The 17,725-nt window shown below is 55.7% G+C and overlaps 1 protein-coding gene across 3 annotated transcripts in view; it reads left to right on the top strand.

Annotated features, from left to right (window-relative positions):
- The window catches only part of AGPAT3 (1-acylglycerol-3-phosphate O-acyltransferase 3), a 95,993-nt gene that overhangs the window by 56,659 nt on the left and 21,609 nt on the right, over nucleotides 1–17,725 (top strand). For all 3 annotated transcript variants that reach the window (XM_030835536.2, XM_060297709.2, XM_030835534.2), the window contains one exon: nucleotides 12,046–12,272. In XM_030835536.2, coding sequence (XP_030691396.1) covers nucleotides 12,095–12,272 — 178 coding nt within the window. In that variant the 5' untranslated portion in view covers nucleotides 12,046–12,094. The remainder of the gene's footprint in view (nucleotides 1–12,045; nucleotides 12,273–17,725) is intronic.

Raw genomic sequence — 17,725 nt, 5'->3', positions numbered from 1 at the left:
CCATTTGGAATCCTACGTTTCTTTTTTTTTTTTTAATTTTATTTTGTTTATTTTTTATACAGCAGGTTCTCATTAGTTATCTGTTTTATACATATTAGTGTATATACGTCAATCCCAATGTCCCAATCCTACCTTTCTAAAACTCTTATCTTTTTAAGTGTGTGAAACATGATGCCTCTTTAATGGCAAATGTGACAACATTTTTTATCTTGGCAAGTGGCCTTGTTCATCCTTTGAGATTTGTGTTCTGCATACTTAAAAAGCACTGTCAATTACCTATAGACTCTAGAGTTTGTGTAGAAGCTTTTCCCAGACTCTCTCAGGCATGCTGGTTGGGAGTCATGGAGAAAAGGCCTGCGGGAGGGGAGACTCCCTCCGCACTGGCAGCTCTGGGACCCCTCACGCCCTCCCCAGCTGCGTGGCCTCCTGTGACCAGCTCCTCCTGGGTCTGTCCCCGGGAACCCCGGGGCTCAGTCCCGCCCCCTTCAGGCGCCCACCTCACCCCACATTTTTTGTTAATTGCTTGTCCTGTGACCTCACATCTCTGATGGGGTCAAGAAAAGTCATGAACTTGCAGTTTGTCTGGCTTTATCTTGTTGCAGGCTGGGAGTGACAAGCCCTCTGCATTCCTAAGGGAACCCCAGGACTCGATGTAACTTTTTTTTTTTTTTTTTTGTGCTGTACGCGGCCCTCTCACTGTTATGGCCTCTCCCGTTGCGGAGCACAGGCTCCGGACGCGCAGGCTCAGCGGCCATGGCTCACGGGCCCAGCCGCTCCGCGGCACGTGGGATCCTCCCAGACCGGGGCACGAACCCGTGTCCCCTGCGTCGGCAGGCGGACTCTCCACCACTGCGCCACCAGGGAAGCCCTCGATGTAACTTTTTAAATTGTGAAATATATTGTACATGTAGAAAAGTGCATTAACAACCAATTTACTGAATAATTATAAAGCAAACTCCCATCTGTTTCTCTACGAGTAAAGCGTCTTTATTATAAAGGGCAGATCATTGTCACAAAGTTACATCCAAGGCAGGTTAGCTGTGCCTGTTTCCTGTGTGCACGTGCACACGTGTGAGTGCGCGTGTGCACATGTGTGCGTGTGTGCGTACAGGCCAGGCAGCCACCTTGGTGTGAGGGGCGCCCGCTGTGTCCTCAGGCCTAGAGGCTTGTCACAGGCCTACTGTGCAGTCGTAAGGCCTGGGAGCTCTTCGCGTCCCTCCCACCCTGCACCGCAAACCTCACCGCTGCTCGGGCCAGTAAAACCATCAGAGCAACCTCAGAAAGACGGAGGATTCTGGAGCTCTGGTAGGTGGGGCAGGTGGGGCCCGGAGTCCCTCTCATGCCTTCTCACCGTGGCCCGTGGCCGTCTGTCCCTGGGCTTCTGCCCCAGCCCCCCTCCTCGCCCAGCCGCCCCTCTCTTCTTGCCTGGGGCACCGCTTCCACAGTGGAAAGCCCCCTGGGGACGTGACAGCACTTCCCCACCCTTGTCCTCCGTCTGTAGTTCCCAGGCCCTTCTCCTAGCCTGGCGGGGAGCTTCGGCCTCCTTTGGAGGGGGCCTGGGGGCCCTTTGATCCATCAGGCTCCTCCAGCAGCCCGCGGTCAGGACAGTGCTGGCTGCGCGTGGCCCCTGCCCTTCAGCCTGGGCAGCCAGTTATCTGTCCGGCCTTCGCTAGCTACAGCAATGCCCCAGGTGTCTCCGATGGGACCCGGAAATATGGGCGGTTTCCTTTGTCCTGAGTCGGGAGCCCTCCCCCGCCAGCCTGCACAGCCCCTCTGCAGCCAACGGCACTGGCCCGTCCGGAGTTTGACAGGGTTTTCAGAGTCTTAGATGAGACTGTCAGGTAACGTGCTACATTGGCTCTCCTGTAACGTTGGTCTTTCAGGAAACGTGTCGCTGAGGCAGCCCGTGATGACACGTGAAAGGCACGAGCTTCAGGAGTCGCGCTGCTGGTGTCGCACGTGAACGCAGTAAACACGTGGCATCCCTTTAGCCAGCTTTGCCGAGCGTCGTGTACGTGCGAGACCTGCGTGCGCGACAGTGCCAGCAGCGGGGCGGGTGCGCGGGCGGGGGTCTGGGCCGCAGGTAACAGAAGTGGTGGTTGAAATACCCGAGACTCGTGTCCCCTCTGCCTCTGGCTGTGGCAGCCGCTGGCTGCTCGCCGAGGCCGCCGCGCGCAGCGTGGGTCCTTTCTCCCCTTGCTTGTCCCTTCGTGCTCCTGACGTTGCTACCATGGATGCCGCTTACTCACTCAAGGAGGGCCAGGAGCAGAGGGGCAGCACAGTGAGCGGGGCCTGTCTCTGGTCCAGGAAAGCAGACGCCTTCCTGGGAGCCCCTGAAGGCCCCACTGCCTGGAACTGGGCCATCCCTGGGGCAGCCGCTCCAACTGGGGACAGGGTCACCTTTATGGCTTAGATCTGGGGCTGGGGGTCCCCTCCCAGGGCCCAAGGATGAGCGCTGCTGCCATGGCCGAGCTCTCTCATGAGGGGCGGTTGTCACGGAGGCCTGGAGGGGCCGTTTGGTACATCCTTTCATGATACCTTCCTTACCCCTTGGTTGAGAGATACGGAATGCCAAAAGAGTTTCATGAACCCAGTGATGGTTTTAGGTTAATTGTATCCTATTTTTTTTTAAGATTTTTTTTTTTGATGTGGACCATTTTTAACATCTTTATTGAATTTGTTACAATATTGCTTCTGTTTTATGTTTTGTTTTGTTTTGCTGTTTTTTGGCCGCGCGGCATGTGGGATCTTAGCTCGACCAAACCCACACCCGCTGCGTTGGAAGGTGCAGTCTTAACCGCTGGGCTGCCAGGGAAGTCCCAACTGTATCCTATTTATTGTGCATACGGTAGAAATGCAAGTCTGCCTAAAGGCAAGTGCGACGGAAAGCCAGGCATGTGGGACGTGTCCTGTGCCGTCTGCTCAGCCTGCAGCAACGCTCAGGCCACACGGCTTCCAAGTCTCCCACCAGCGGCTGCAGGCTTACTGCTCTAGGTGCCCAGGGACTCCAGGAGGCCAGGTCCACACTCTTAATAGCAGAGGCTTCGTTGTACGTGATCGTATCTTGCAGGCTGTTCCCTGGTTCTTTTTCATGGTTGTCTTGGTTTTCTTTCCTGTTTGTTTCTCCATGTGGACTGCAGGATCAGCATTTCTAGCTCCAGGGCTGAGGGATGGGGGACCTGTTGGTATTTTAATTAGGGTTCAGTTATATTTATAAATGAACTTAGAATGAATGGCTTGTGTATTATTTATGTATTACTATCTGAAAAACCACCTCAAAAGGTTGTGATTGAAAACAACCACTGTTTTCTTAGCTCACAGCTGTGGGTCAGCACTTTGGTCTGGGCTCAGCAGGGCGGCTTTCTGCTCATCTCACCTGGGGTCATTTGCAAGGCTGCGGTCAGCCGGCAGCCTGCCTGGGGCCGTGGGTCCATTTCTGCTCCATGTGGGCCCACCTTCCAGCTGGCTGGCCTGAGTTTCCTCCTCTGGCGCCTGGAGGGTGCGCTGGAAGCTGCAAGGGCTCTGAAGGCCCAGGCTCGGGAGTCAGTCGTGTGATGCAAGGCCCGCCCCAGTCTATTTAGTGCTGAGCCCTGTCGCCAGCCTGCGATCCGGGGCCAGGAAGCCGACCCCACATCTCGATGGGGAGAACAGTGCTGCTTTACCAGGGCGTGACCGCAGGGGGCAGTGTCGCCCCTGCCGCACAGTGTTTTCCCATTTGTTTAGTTCTGCTTTTGTCTCTTTCTGGATATTCCAAGGTTTACCCATATAAACCTGTTTATTTCTCCTGAAGTTCGTGATTAGGTATTTTGTCTTTTTTATTGCAAATGTACACAGGGTCTTCTCCACTGTGTCTTCTGTTTTTGTGTGTTCACGTGGAGGTGTGCCCACTGGGCCACACTCTCTGGTGGCCTGGACATACCGCAGGGCTCTGTGTCCTCATCGTTCTGCTCACCAAGGGCTTGGACTGCGAGTTTGCACCCCTCTTGCTTTACAGGAAATCCCTAGTCCTGGACTTCCAATTTTCCCCTTTCTACCTGCTAGAGAGGAGCAATGGAGCAACGCAGGAAGCCACGCACTGAAGATGGCAGGGCTCCTGGCAGCCTGGGCCCCAGACGACCACGGTGGGCAGAGCTGCCAGGCTGCATCTTCAGTGCATGGCTGCCTAGGTTGCTCCATTGTCCCAAATAACCATCTGGGGCCCGCAACCTGGATCTGTTAAGTCAGAAAGAAATAAACTTCTCTATTGTCTTAGTGCCTCCTGATTATTTCAGGTAGAACTAGTTGTTGAACATTATTAGAATGTTGACTTCTGACATTGTATTAATTTCGTCCCTTTCAGCATCACTGTCAGCCTTTACTGTTTGTAGTGGCACTTTGGTTACGGGGACTCTTTTGGGTCTATACGGTACAAACCCACCAGCTGCAAGCAGGGATGATTTCACTCCTCCTTTTCAATTTTTAGGCTCATGAGGTTGGACCAGCAACACATGATTATTAGCAAAGAAATGTCGTATTTTTCAGCCTTATTGAAAGACAAGGTGGTCCCTGTAAGTGAATTTACCCAAGAACTGAAGCCAGCCCCTTTAAACCTCAAAAACAGGATTGTGTTGGTCTAATCTAAAATTTTTGTTAGACTCATGAAAGTCCTTCTCTGCCCCTCGGCCACCATCAGTACTACGGTGAGTGGCGCAGCCCCCCTTGCGCAGGGGCACGGTCAGGGTGGACGACAGTTGCTGCATTACGTTCTCATTCGTGATGCCATCGTGGGGCCGCTGGGTCTGCGAGCTGCCCCGGCCCCGGATGCCCTCCAGGTGGCGCTGTCTCCAGTCGCGGGCTTGCCTCCCTCGTGCTGCCGCCAGCGGGACGCCTGCCTCCAGCGCCTGCCGCCCCCTCTTTTCTCATCTGGCGCTTCGGCTTGGCCGTGGGCCAGGAGACCACCCAGTCCCACATGTCCCAGCTGCGTTGACAGCAAGAGTGAGGAGGAGCCCATCTAGGAGCTAAGGAGTCCCTGTGGGTGACGTGTCTGCGTCCCTGATACCCAGACTGACTGCCCAGAAAGCGGTGGGGGTTTGTTCCCATTCTTGGCTATGTTCTGAACAGTAGACGTTGCCACCTAAATTATCTTAAGATACTTTAAAAATATTAGAGATGACGTTATCTCTCTACTGTCCCTTGTTTCCAATAGTCAGTCTTGTTCATAGACTTTTTCTCTGGTGTTTCCTGACTCGGAAACAACAGAAGTATTCACACGCAAAACAAAAACCTAGGGCTTGCCCCCAGTTTGCCCCCCGTGCAGCCGGCCAGCGTGGCCTTTCTGTTCTGCTGCCTCATAGCAGACCACGTCTGCTCTGCTTAGTGCACACATAGGCACTCAAATATGGGACAGATGGATGGGTGGGCGGATGGATGGGTGGGTGGATGGATGGGTAGATGGGTGGATGGATGGGTGGGTGGGTGGATGGGTGGGTGGGTGGGTGGATGGATGGGTGGATGGATGGGTAGATGGGTGGATGGTTGGGTGGGTGGGTGGGTGGGTGGATGGATGGGATGGGTGGACGGGTGGGTGGAAGGATGGATGGGTGGATGGAGGGGTGGATGGATGGGTGGGTGGATGGATGGGTGGGTGGATGGATGGATGGGATGGGTGGACGGGTGGGTGGATAGATAGGTGGATGGATGGGTAGGTGGGTGGGTGGATGGATGGGTGGATGGGTGGATGGAACAAAGGAAGGAAGAAGGGAAGGTAACAGCCTTGGTTCTCCTTCATTATGGACTTTGAATTTAGATCACATATAACTAAACCGTTCTTTTAATCCTATAGTCCAGACTTCCTATTTAGAACATCAAAAATGAGGCACTTTTGGCATGTTTAATGTCTTCTCCCTTCACCAGCCACTGTGCTCAAGGTCAGACCTGCTCAGGAGAGACTGCCCCGACAGGGCAGGGTGAGGCTGCCAGGCTCTGACCTCAGCTCCGAGAGGTAGTTGGCCCAGAGTGGTTATCAGCGGCGATGCCTTCTCCCTGGATCTCAGGAGCAGGGCAGCAGGGCAGCTGAAGTGGCGTCCCCCAGAGCTGGCCAGCTTCTGCCCAGTGGAGAGCCACAGCACTGGATGTTTCAGGCTGGGGTGCAGTTTCAGGCTGGGGGTGCAGTTTCCAATTGGGCGCTGCTCCCCCAGCTGTAAGATTAGACCGCGTTGGCAGAGGCTGGAGGGACTGACGTGGGCCCTGTGTGCAAATGGGAGAGCGGTCTTCCACGTGCAGAGAGAGCCATTCACCTTCCCTGCATGGAGCAAGGAAGCACTCTGATGGGCCCTCGACTACAACTTCTGTTTCTGTTGAAAGGCTTTGTTGGAAAGATGGGGGTTTGGGCAAAGATGGGGGTGTGCCTGGTAAGGAGATCTGAAGACCACACCATCTGCCGGGCTAGTTCCTGAGGAAGAGGGACAGAGGGACCAGTGCCAGTCCTGGGGCGAGCCCTGAGGCAGGTGCAGGGGACGTGAGCAGGGTGAGGCTGGGCCAGGGTCCGCGGCAGACCCTGGGCCTCCTGGGCAGCAGGACGTGGGAAGGGGCCTGTGCACGCCCAGAATTACGGGATCTGGGAACAAGGCCTGCATACTTCTAAGAGCTGTGTTCCTCTGCTCCGGGGCCCTGACACACACCGCAGGCTGCGGGCTTAAACAACAGACATCGATTCTCCCTGTCCTGGAGGCTGGAAGGCCGAGGCCAGGGTGTCGGAGGCTGTGAAGGAACAAGCTGCGTGTAGAGACCGCCTCCACCCATGTCCTCACACGGCCATCCCTGTGCACATCTGTGTCCTAATCTCTTCTTATAAGGCTGCCGGTCCAATTGGATTAGGGCGCACCCTAGTGCCCCCGTTTAACTTGATTTCCTTCGTTGAGACCACATTTCCAAACACAGCCACACGCTGGGGTGCTGGCAGTAGGACCCCAACATATCCTTGTGAGGGGACACAATTCACTCGTAACAAGAGGTGCCAAGGTCGGGGCTGGCAGTGGCGGCGGCAGAGCCCAGCAGCGGGCCAGGCCCTTGGCGGGATGGTGGGGAGGTGGTCCAGGCGCTCCTGGCTCCCAGGTCTCCCCTTCACCACCCTGAGCCCCGAGCAACGCGGCCACGGGAACTGGCTCAGAACTAGCAGCAACAGCCCTGGAGGGACAGGGTCAGGTCCACGAGGGTCCTGCTGCTGGGGCAGGGGGAGGGGGCAGTGCTGGAGCTGGGAGGAGGGTCTGGTCTGGCTCCCGGCCCTTCCTGCCCCACCGGAGCTCTGGCAGCTCCCGAGAGGCCCCGTCACTGTCTCTCAGAGGACGCGTGTCGTGTTGCAGCTCCGGGAGCCTCACTCACCTGCCCTGGAACTGTGGGCAGCGCGGCTCTGCCGACTGCCCGGCCCCTCCCCCTCCCCCGGCCGGCCTCTGTTCTGTGCCCCTTGTCCCCAGGTGGCAGCGCCACCCTCCGTCTCCCCTTTGGTGAGGGTGAGTGCACCTCGTCCCCTGCCCCGAGAAGGTGGGGTCCGGCAGCTTGTGCGGAGCCACAGTACCCTTAGGACCGGGCTGTGCAGGTGCCAGGCTTCTGGAACGACCTAAACTCTTACCTGAGGACGGGACTTGGGCTCAGGTTTCCTGGCCAGCAACAGCATCTGAGTATTAATGAAAAGGGGCCAATGTCTTTTACTTTAAAATAAAACGTTATGGAACAATGGCGGTTACCTTGGGGGTGTCGGGGGATGGATGGGTACCAATTATGTATGCCTCATAATTTCTACCTTAGATGCGTCCTTCTATTCTAGGCCGTATCGCGTGTCTTCTAGAAGCTTACAGCAACGTCAGTGGAAGAGCTGTGTGTTGCTGCAGTTTTGAAGCATCTCTTTTGTGTCGTGAGGTTAAGTGCATCACACAGGCAGGGGTAATGGGGCCCTACAGCACCCATTACAGGGCGGTGGTTACGGGTCAGAACAAGCTCTGCCCACTTGGCGCTCAGGATGTGAGAGTTAGGCGGGAGGGGGCCTTGACGGAAACTGGGGTCAGAGGTGGTTGGGGGTGGATATCAACTCAAACGTCTCCCATCAGATTGGGGGGTGAGCCCAGCAGGCTGCACTTTTGCCTTCCGACACCTAGGGGCACTGCCTTCACCAAGCTGTGGCAGGAAGGGGACAAGGGGCAGTGCCCCTGGTGGGTGCAGCCAGGAGCCCCCAGCATCATCCTGAGCGTGGATTAGTCGCAAGGAAGCACAGCCAGACTGCGGGGTATCTACGGGACAGCTGTCCCGGGCTCTTCCGGCGGGAGCGGGAGCGGGAGTGTGGTATAGGTCAGAGGAGAACAGGGGCGTGCGATCAAACGCCGCACTGGCCCTCGACCGGGGCCTGGACGAAAAGAAGTGACACGGGCCATTTGGGGAACACAGATGGGATATTTGGTGATATGCTCACGTCAGTGTTAAATTTCTCAGATGTGATCATGGCGTTGTGGTCAAGCAAATGCCCAGATTCTAAGGTGACACAGGCTGAACTGCTTAGGAGTGGATTTTCATCAAATATTCCAGAAGAAGTTTTGAAACTTAAATTTAACCTATGCACAAGAAATGTAAAAATCAAATTTAAATATTCATACATATTTTTGTTACATAATGTTAGGTTAAGATGATTGGTGAAAGACTCTCAATCATAATAAATGGTATTACAATGAGATCCTGTAGAGGACGTACAATGGAAATACAAATTTTTTTTTTTTTTTCGGTACGCGGGCCTCTCACTGCTGTGGCCTCTCCCGTCGCGGAGCACAGGCTCCGGACGCGCAGGCTCAGCGGCCACGGCTCACAGGCCCAGCCGCTCCGCGGCATGTGGGATCTTCCCGGACCGGGGCACGGACCCGTGTCCCCTGCATCGGCAGGCGGACTCCCAACCACTGCACCACCAGGGAAGCCCTCAAATTGTGAACTTTAACCTTCTCCCAGGCTGGCAGCATGCGGTCGGACGCTCCCTCTGATGCTGGGCAGTGGTGGCTGCCACCCCGCCAGCCCCGCCATCGCGAGGGTGAACAACCAGTGCACTGACGACCATGCTGGGCCCAGAGAGCCGCTCTGTCTTCCGCTTTCAGTACAGTATTCCATCAGTTCCAGGAGACGCTCACTTTACTATAGAATAGGCTTTGTGTCAGGTGATTTCGCCCAACTGCAGGATAATGTGAGTTTACACCGAGCACGTTTAAGGGGGGCAAGGCTCAGCTTTGATGTTTGGGAAGTTAGGTGTATTAAATATATTTCAACTTAACAAGATATTTTCAACTTACGATGGGTTTATTGGGATGTAATCCCGCTGTAAGTTAAGGAAGATCTGTATGTTTAAAAGTTCACAGTATGACAGAATTTATGCCCCTTGCATATTTAAACTTGGGTTTCAAAAGGTAGAAATCAACTTAGAATTCTCTGATGATATATATATATATATATATTTTTTTTTTTTAATGTTTTCAGGGGCTGCACACGAGCCAGTGCTCCTGGGGGCTGCCGAGTTGATGCTTTCCTGCTTACCAGTCTGCAGGCCTTGGGGGAGAGCTGGGGAGGGTGTGGGCTGATTGGGGAGCAGGGTGGGTTCTGCGGGGGTGGGGGGGCTGGTCAGCCCTCCCCCACCGTCATTGAAGGTCCTCCAAGTTAGCACGTGTGACTGACGTGTTATCAAGACTGTCAGGCCCAGCTGGGTCAGAGGTGGTAGGCCGAGAGGCAGTGATGTCCAAGCAGATGGTGGGCACTGGGTGCTCTCGTGGCAGGGGCAGGTGGGAGGGGCCTGGACTGCAGCTGCTGACGTGCCTTAGGACAGGGTCTGGCCCACAGGGAGCAAGGACACCAGACCCACATCTGGGCATTGGGGACAGACTGACAACCAGGGAGGACAGCCGACTGTAGCCAGGAGCCCCGGCCAGGCTCACCTCCAAGCGGGGCTGAGGGGCCGTTCCAGATGGGGGTGCGGCTCTCTGGGGCCTCTGGGGATGGACTTCCTCGACCAGAGATTCAGGAGATGGACCGGGGACTGGGACTTGTTAAACAGATTCCCGAGGGAAGGCCTGTGTCCGCACAGAGGCTCGCTGGGGAAAGTGCGGGGCCAGAGGCCGCACACCTGCTGCCGTCGGCAGGTGAACAGGTGAGCGGACAGACTGGAGACCGCCCTGCCATCTGAGGCTGGACTGCAGGTCCCATGCGGGCCTCTTTATGTGAACCTCTAGCAAAGGAAGCTTGATCCCGTGTCAGGAAGCCCAGAGGGGCTGCCAGGGGCTGGGGGGGCGTGGAGCTGCTTGGTCATGATGGGGCAGCGGTCCGACAGGTGCCCTCGCACTGCGCGTGTGTGAGCGATCCCTCTGTGAAGCTGATTCTCCAGCAGGTCTGGCACGGACCTGGGGAACCTGCTTCTAACAGCATCACAGCTGACGGGCCGATCTTCGAGCTGGCTTTTGGGGACCCTGGTTATTGTGGCCCACACGGTTATTGAGCCTGACCCAGGATGGCGGGGTGGGGAACAGCCTGGTCTCCTGGGGCCGGGGGTGCAGGGAGCCCGCCTGGTGGCAGGTGCGGGTCCAGATGCCGGGCGGCAGCGTCAGGTCTGGTCAGAGCCGTTCTCTCTGGTCCCAGAAGGCAGCTGGCCCCAGGCCTGGCCTGGCTGATGTGTGAGTCTGTGCATTACAGAGGGGTCCCCGCCCACGGGGGCACAGGCGCGGGGCTCCCTGCTGGGACTGGAGTCCGGCCCTCCTGCTTTGCGCTGCGTGGCCCTGAACAAGTCAAAAAGCCTCTGCGCTTCCTTTGCTCGCCCGTCACATAGGGGCAGTGACTGCGTCCCCCGGGGCAGTGACGGCATCCCCCGGGGCAGTGACGGCGTCCCCCGGATTCGTGCGAGTTTAGGAGGCGGTGGCAGGAAGCGTGTGCAGCGCCGCACGTGCGTCCTCTCGGGGCCTCTCGGGGTCAGAGCTTTGGACACGAAGGCGGGGGGCTGGGGCCTCTCGGGGGCTGCGGGCATCAGAAGGCCTGCTCGGGCCTGGGGGGCCGGCTCCCCTGGGGACTCCCACGCCTCGGCTCCTTCCCTGTCCTCCCGGGCATCCTCCCCACGTGGCTGCTGGTTTATCCGCCACCCCCGCCCCTCACGCAGCCACTCGGGGGCCAAGGGCGGACGGAGGGCATCCTCTGGAGTCACGTGGCCTCATGCCTGGCACAGCAGCCAGGCCCTTGTGCCCCGGTGTGCCCAGCGTGGCCACCCTGGAGGCCTCTGGAGCCCACTCCACTCGCATCCCGGAGAGCGTGGGGCCCGTCTCTGGAGGACCCAGCCGCGGTCGAGGCAAGCAGCCACCAGGCTGCGGCGCGGCCGGCTCTGAGAGTGCCAGGGCTCCGTCCCAGCCGTCTGCTTGCTTCTGTCCACGCGAGATTCCAGGGCAGCTCGCGGAACAAGTACAGCCATGAAATGCGAGCCTCTGGCTTCATCTTTGAAACCAAGAAACCAGTGTTGAAGGGAAGCGGGAGAAGCTGGCTGAGTCCCGAGGGGTCACCGCTTCTGCGTTAGAGACCAAAACAAAAGCCTGTCAGCTAAAAAGGGTACAGCAGCTTGGGAGTTAAAAGACAGTAGTTGAAATGTTTTTATAGAGATTGAGTGTGCAGTTTTGATCTTTTAAGTAAGATGCTAAAAAAAGAAAAGAAAAATTACCCATCATGCCTTTACCTAGAGATGCTCACTATTAATATTTGTGTGCATCTCTTCTAGTCTTTTCTTTCTTCCTTTCTTTTATGCATGTGTGTATACGTTGTGTGGTGTGTATGTAAGGTGTGTGTGTGTGCATGTGTGTGTATGTTGCGGGTGATGCCTGCGTGCACGGTGTGTCAGCTCCCCCGTCCGCCCCGTACGTACGTCGCTCTCGGGAGGGAAGGGCATGAGGACCCCGTGGGGGGTGGCTGCAGATCTGGGCTCTGGCGTGAGCACCGTGGACCCCTCCTCCGCCCGCAGCCCCTCACCCCTGGGGTCCCTGGCGCCCCACCTGACCGCCGGCCCCGTCTTTGCAGGACGGCTGTTCTCAGTGAAGGGCCCTGCACTCGCTACTGAGCTGTGGCCATGGGCCTGCTTGCCTTCCTGAAGACCCAGTTCGTCGTGCACCTCCTCATCGGCTTCGTCTTCGTGGTGAGCGGGCTGATCATCAACTCCATCCAGCTCTGCACGCTCGTCCTCTGGCCCGTGAACAAGCAGCTGTACCGCCGGCTCAACTGCCGCCTTGCATACTCGCTCTGGAGCCGTGAGTACCCCCCGCGTGTGCACGGCGGGGATCGGGGGGCCGCGGACAGTCAGGACGGCGCCCTTTCTGCTGGACGGTCCCGGACAAACCAGTGCAGGGCCCCTGGGGTGAACGCCTGTGGTGGTGAGACGAGACACAGTGGGCTGGCTCCCGCTCCCCGGCAGGAACCGGGGGTGCTCCTGGCCAGTAGCTGTAGCAGGGGCGGGGTTTGGCCTGAGCTCTTCACTGGGCTGAACCACGTGACGGCCCGATCCCTGAGCCTCTGGACCCACAGAGGTGGCAGTTCCACGCGGTCTCGCGCGGTACTCTGGGGAGTTGGAAACGAGCAATGATAAAGTCAGTTCACCATGACCAAGGCCTAACAGCTGCCGCCGATACGTGGCCAGTCTTGGGTCACCAGACCCCCAGTCACCCCCTCACCAGAGTACAGTGAAGCTACCCTCGGGGCGGCCTGCCATCACGTGTAAATGTTGCGGTACCTCTCTGCAAGAGGCAAGGACTCCCCCCCGTCTCTTAATTAAATGTATGTGTTTAGGCGTGTACAGGTGTTACCGATACGCCCTTGTGATGCGTGTGCATTTGTACAAACAGAATCGGTCTTCACCCATCAGCTGGACAGAGACTTAGAAGCTGCTGACGGGGGGCGTGGGGGGCCGCTCGCCCTGCAGGTTGGGGTCACGGGGCACATCTTTGGACGGCAGTTTGCCGGTAGCGATGGACAACTTACGCGGTTCTATTTTTTTACCTAAATATTCCACCAAATAAGAATGTAACCTAGAAAGATACCTGCAGCAGTACATATGTGTGCAGATATTCTCATGTTACCACTTTTATAGTAACACAAGACTAATATAAAACGGAGCAGCCCAAATGCCCATCAATGGAAGCTAACTGTGGTGTGTCCACCGGATGGAATCCCACACGGCCACCAAGAACAACAGGGAGAATCTCTCTGTCCTGCTAGAGAGCCAAGTTCAAGATACATTTTTAAGTGAAAACGGAAGCGATAAAGCAAAGCACAGAGGGTGCTCTGCATTTATTTACTTTTAAGACACGTGTGTGATGTGTCTGCAGTTGTGTGTGGCCACCCCTGCTTAGAGAAAGCTGAAGGGTGAACAGAAGACGTAACCACCCCGGGAGTGAAGGAAGGCGGGGACTCGTGTTTATTTCATACTGTGTGCTGTTTACACTTCTTAGCATAAGAACGCGTTTCTTTTACAATGAAGAGAAAATAATACACACGTTACTTCCTATGGGAAGTGGTGAGTCTGTGTGCCTGTCCCTGTGACCCCTCCCAGTGCAGGAGCAGGAAGACGGCAGCTAAGCGGCCATAGGAGTGTCCACGCCCAGGTGTGTGCACCGCCCCCACCCCGCAAGGTGCGGCAGCCCTGCCTGTGCTTCCAGCCGTAAATAGTCTAAACTGCGATAAATAAATAGCATAAACTGAGATAGTTTCAGTTCCCAGGCGGTTTTTTCCTAAATAAAAGGCCACCTTTATGTGTGTGTGAGAAGGAGAATTAGAAATCCTATCATAGAGGACATACAGTGGGAGATGAGTACATACCTAAAGGGCAAATGCCAACTAGATGAAAATCATAGACTCCACCTCCGGCAGTATTCTGAAGTTAAAACGCTACAAAACAGCCAAACTCTGGCGAATAAAGATGGTAATTATAATATTTTTTAAAAGTAAAAGCTTAGTGAATGAATGTTACAGCTTAGATTAGATACAGATTAGATACAGCTAGTGAGAGAGTGAGTGAACTGGACATTACTATGAAGAAATCATCCTGATCGCAGTAGAAAGACAAGATGAAAAATATAAAACAGGAGTTAAAAGATGTAAGGGGAGAGTGACAGTCTATGAAACAGGTCTTGGACTCCTGTACCCAAGGAAAGAATAAGCGGAAGCTCCATTGGAGGAAATGATGGCTGAGAATTTTCCCGAACGGATGAAAAACAAGATTCTGTAGCTCTAGGAAGCAAATGTAAACGAAGCAGGGTATATAAACAGAAGTTCACACTTAGACCCGTCACAGAGAAACCACAAACCACCAGAGACAAAAAGAAGATCTTAAAAACGCCCAGAAAAGAAAGCTAGACCACGTACACAGATTGACAGACTCCCAGCTGACTCGGCAGAACGTATGTCATCAGAGCCAGAGGCAGCGGGCCGTCTCCAGCCTCGGCCTAGAGCTCTATATCCAGCAAAGTGCCCTTTCAGGACTGAGAATGAGATCAAACAGCCTGAGGGGAACAAAAAGTGAGTATATCGTCACCTGAAATTTTTTTAAAGAATATTCTTTAGTAAGAACAAAAACCATCAGAGAAAGTAGGGTCTGAGTTACCAGAAAGACTGGTGGACTGAGAAATTGGTAAGTAGGTAAATCTAAACAGTCATATAAGATAATAACGATGCCCCAACCCGCGTGGCTGAGAGCAGACAGGACCAGCGGCAGGCAGTCTGTCAGTCAGGAGTGGGGACAAAAGTTCGGACTCCATCATTCTTGTATTTGTCAGGAAGACAGCAGAGATCTTTCCTTAAGGCTTTGTTAACTAAGTATAGGGTAGAAAACAGAAATCAAACATAACTTCTAAACTATTTGAAAAAGATGGATTAAAAAAGCAAAGACAAATTCATTTTTTAAGGCAAGAAAATATAAAAAAGCATAAAAATAAGAAAACTTGAGGTAGAAGTTAAGATTTATGTAAAATCCTCCAGTATTTGGAAGGAACACAGGTGCCCACTGAACCCACATGCTGTGAGAGTTTCCCCCAGGACCTGGTGAATCGGGGGGGCTTCTCCACTTGTCCATTTCTTAAATACACGAGCAGGAGTCCTTCCCGGATTTGCGCTGGTGAAAGCTTTCCCCGATCCCGTGGGCATGTGGGGTGAGCGAGGGTCACACCAATGTGCGGACCAGCGGCCCCCAACCTTTTTGGCACCAGAGGCCGGTTTCATGGACGACAGTTTTTCCGCGGACGGAGGGCGGTGATGCAAGCGATGGGGTTCGCTAGCGGGCCAGCCGCTCACCTCCTGCTGTGTGGCCTGGTTCCTAACAGGCCGGGGACCGGTACCGGTTTGCGGCCCGGGGGTTGGGAACCCCTGGTGTAGGCGACCCTGAACCACTGCTTTATTTTCAACTCTGCGAGCATCCCTGTGTTCCTTCTGTGATGCCAGGTGTCTTTTGCTGTCCCCCCGAGCCCAGGGTGACTCGTCGTCCTCAGGCCCGAGGAGTCTTCGTGCTGTGTTAGGGGCACAGATGTGGACCCAGAGAGCCTGGCTGGGGCCCTGGCTCCCTGCGGACCTCAGCCAAGGCTCTCACCCTTCTCGTCTGTGAAACAGAGACGGCGCCTCTCAGCTGGACCATCAAGATTAAATTAGCGCGTAGAATGTGCGTACAACGCTGTTAAATAAACGATTACTCTTAGTAGGCAAGTTTGAATTTTTCAAAAACTCATTCGTTGGAATGTGCAGAGCATGGCTTGCTCATGTGTGTTAGGGCAAAAAGCATATGTTTGAATGAAGGAAATCACAAAAAAAGTCCTCATTCAAAATATTCTCCAAATTGACCGCGAGCACCTTCGCGGCGTCAGCCCTGGCCGCGTGCGTGGCGATCTACGATCTACGAGAGACGGATGTGACTGGACATGCGCTGAGCAGCCCGCCGGGCCATGCTGGCAGCTGGTGGAACAGAGCTGCCTCGCCGCACCGCTTGCCTGCAGGCAGCCCTCTGCTGGGCTCACTCTCCGGGCAGGGCCGGGGTGGGGATGGGGGGGGGGGGCGGGGAAAATGCCTGCAGGGGCTGCCGGTGTTGTCTTCAGTTCAGTCCTGCTCACCAGCCCCACCTGGGCCAGACCTCTCGCGCTGGACCAGAAATGCCCAGGTCCCAGGTGCTGCCAGGGGAGGGTGTGCGGCCAGGGGAAGGCACCCCGCCCGCACCCCATGAGCACTTTCTCCCCTGCATCCTGGCTGCTGGCCAGAGCTCCCGCCCACAGAAGCCTGCCGTGTAGCGAGGAGGCGGTGTACCCGTGCAGGCCGCCCAGGGATGTGCGCACAGTCCCATGCAGTGGTCCTCGTGTGCCTGGACGGTGCCACGGGGTCGCAGCTCCGGCGTCCTTTCCACCTGTGAGTGGCCAGCGGACGTGGCCCGTCCCCCGCAGGTGGCAGCTCTGAGCCGGCGCTGTGGTGTCCAGCAGCGTGATTTGCAGGTCATCCTGGGAGGCGGTCGTGGAAACAAGGAGCCTTTAGATGCGGCGTCAGTGCCCACGTGAGTGAGGCACGTGTTGTCAGGCCTAAGTGAAGAAATGACTTTGAAAGGTGGCTTTTTTAGAAAATTCCGTGTCTGGGGCGGTTTTAGACTCGCACCCCTACTCGCTTCGTCCAGGGCTTCCTCCATCACACACAGGGACGGCCGGGAGAGCCGGGTTCACTGGGGTCCTGAGCACCCCCTGCGGGCTCTGCATCCTCCCCAGAGGACGGCTGAGGTCCCTGCTCCTTGGACGAGGGGCCCGCAGGTCGGAGCAGCTCATCCAGGCCGCCACCGTCCCTGCCGGGTGATTTTTACGTCAGTGGGTTGAGGCTGTATTGATTCCTCTCAGACTTGTGGTGAGAAAGCATCGCAGGATTTCCCCATCAAAGAGACGGCCACACCTCAGCGTCCACTGCAGCATCGTTCACCATAGCCAAGATGTGGAAGCAACGTCAGGGTCCATCAGCGGACGAACAGATGGGCAAAATGCGGCCTATACGCACAAGAGAATATTATTCAGCCTTTAGAAAGGAGGCCCTGCCGTGTGTGACAGCAGGGGCGAACTTGGAGGACAAGATGTGGAGGAGCCAGTCACAGAAGGACAGACTGCACTTGTCCTTCTTACATGAGGGGCCTAACGTAATTGAGCTCAAGGAAGCAGAGGAGAGAATGGGGGCTGCCGGGGCTGGGGGAGGGGAAGGGGCGAGCGCTGTCAGAGGGGTGTGCAGTGTCAGTTACACACAGTGAGTAAGTTCTAGAGGCCCGCAGTTACCAGTACTGTACTGTCCACTCGGAATCTGTGAGGAGGGTAGGCCTCAAGTTAAATGTCCTCACTACAGGCTTCCCTGGTGGCGCAGTGGTTAGGAATCCGCCTGCCGACGCAGGGGACACGGGCTCGAGCCCTGGCCCGGGAAGATCCCACATGCCTCGGAGCAACTAAGCCCGTGCGTCACAACTACTGGGCCTGCGCTCTAGAGCCCGCAAGCCACAACTACTGAGACTGTGAGCCACAACTACTGAAGCCCGTGCGCCTAGAGCCCGTGCTCCGCAACAAGAGAAGCCACAGCTTGCCTCAACTAGAGAAAGCCCACGCGCAGCAACGAAGACCCAATGCAGCCAAAAATAAATAAATAAAATAAATGTCCTGACTACAATAATGAATAAACCCTTCCTTGTTCCCGAGCAAATTGCTTCAGAAGC

The sequence above is a fragment of the Globicephala melas genome, chromosome 4, assembly GCF_963455315.2.
Source record: "Globicephala melas chromosome 4, mGloMel1.2, whole genome shotgun sequence".
NCBI lineage: Eukaryota > Metazoa > Chordata > Mammalia > Artiodactyla > Delphinidae > Globicephala > Globicephala melas.
This window is presented reverse-complemented; position numbering and strand designations above follow the sequence as displayed.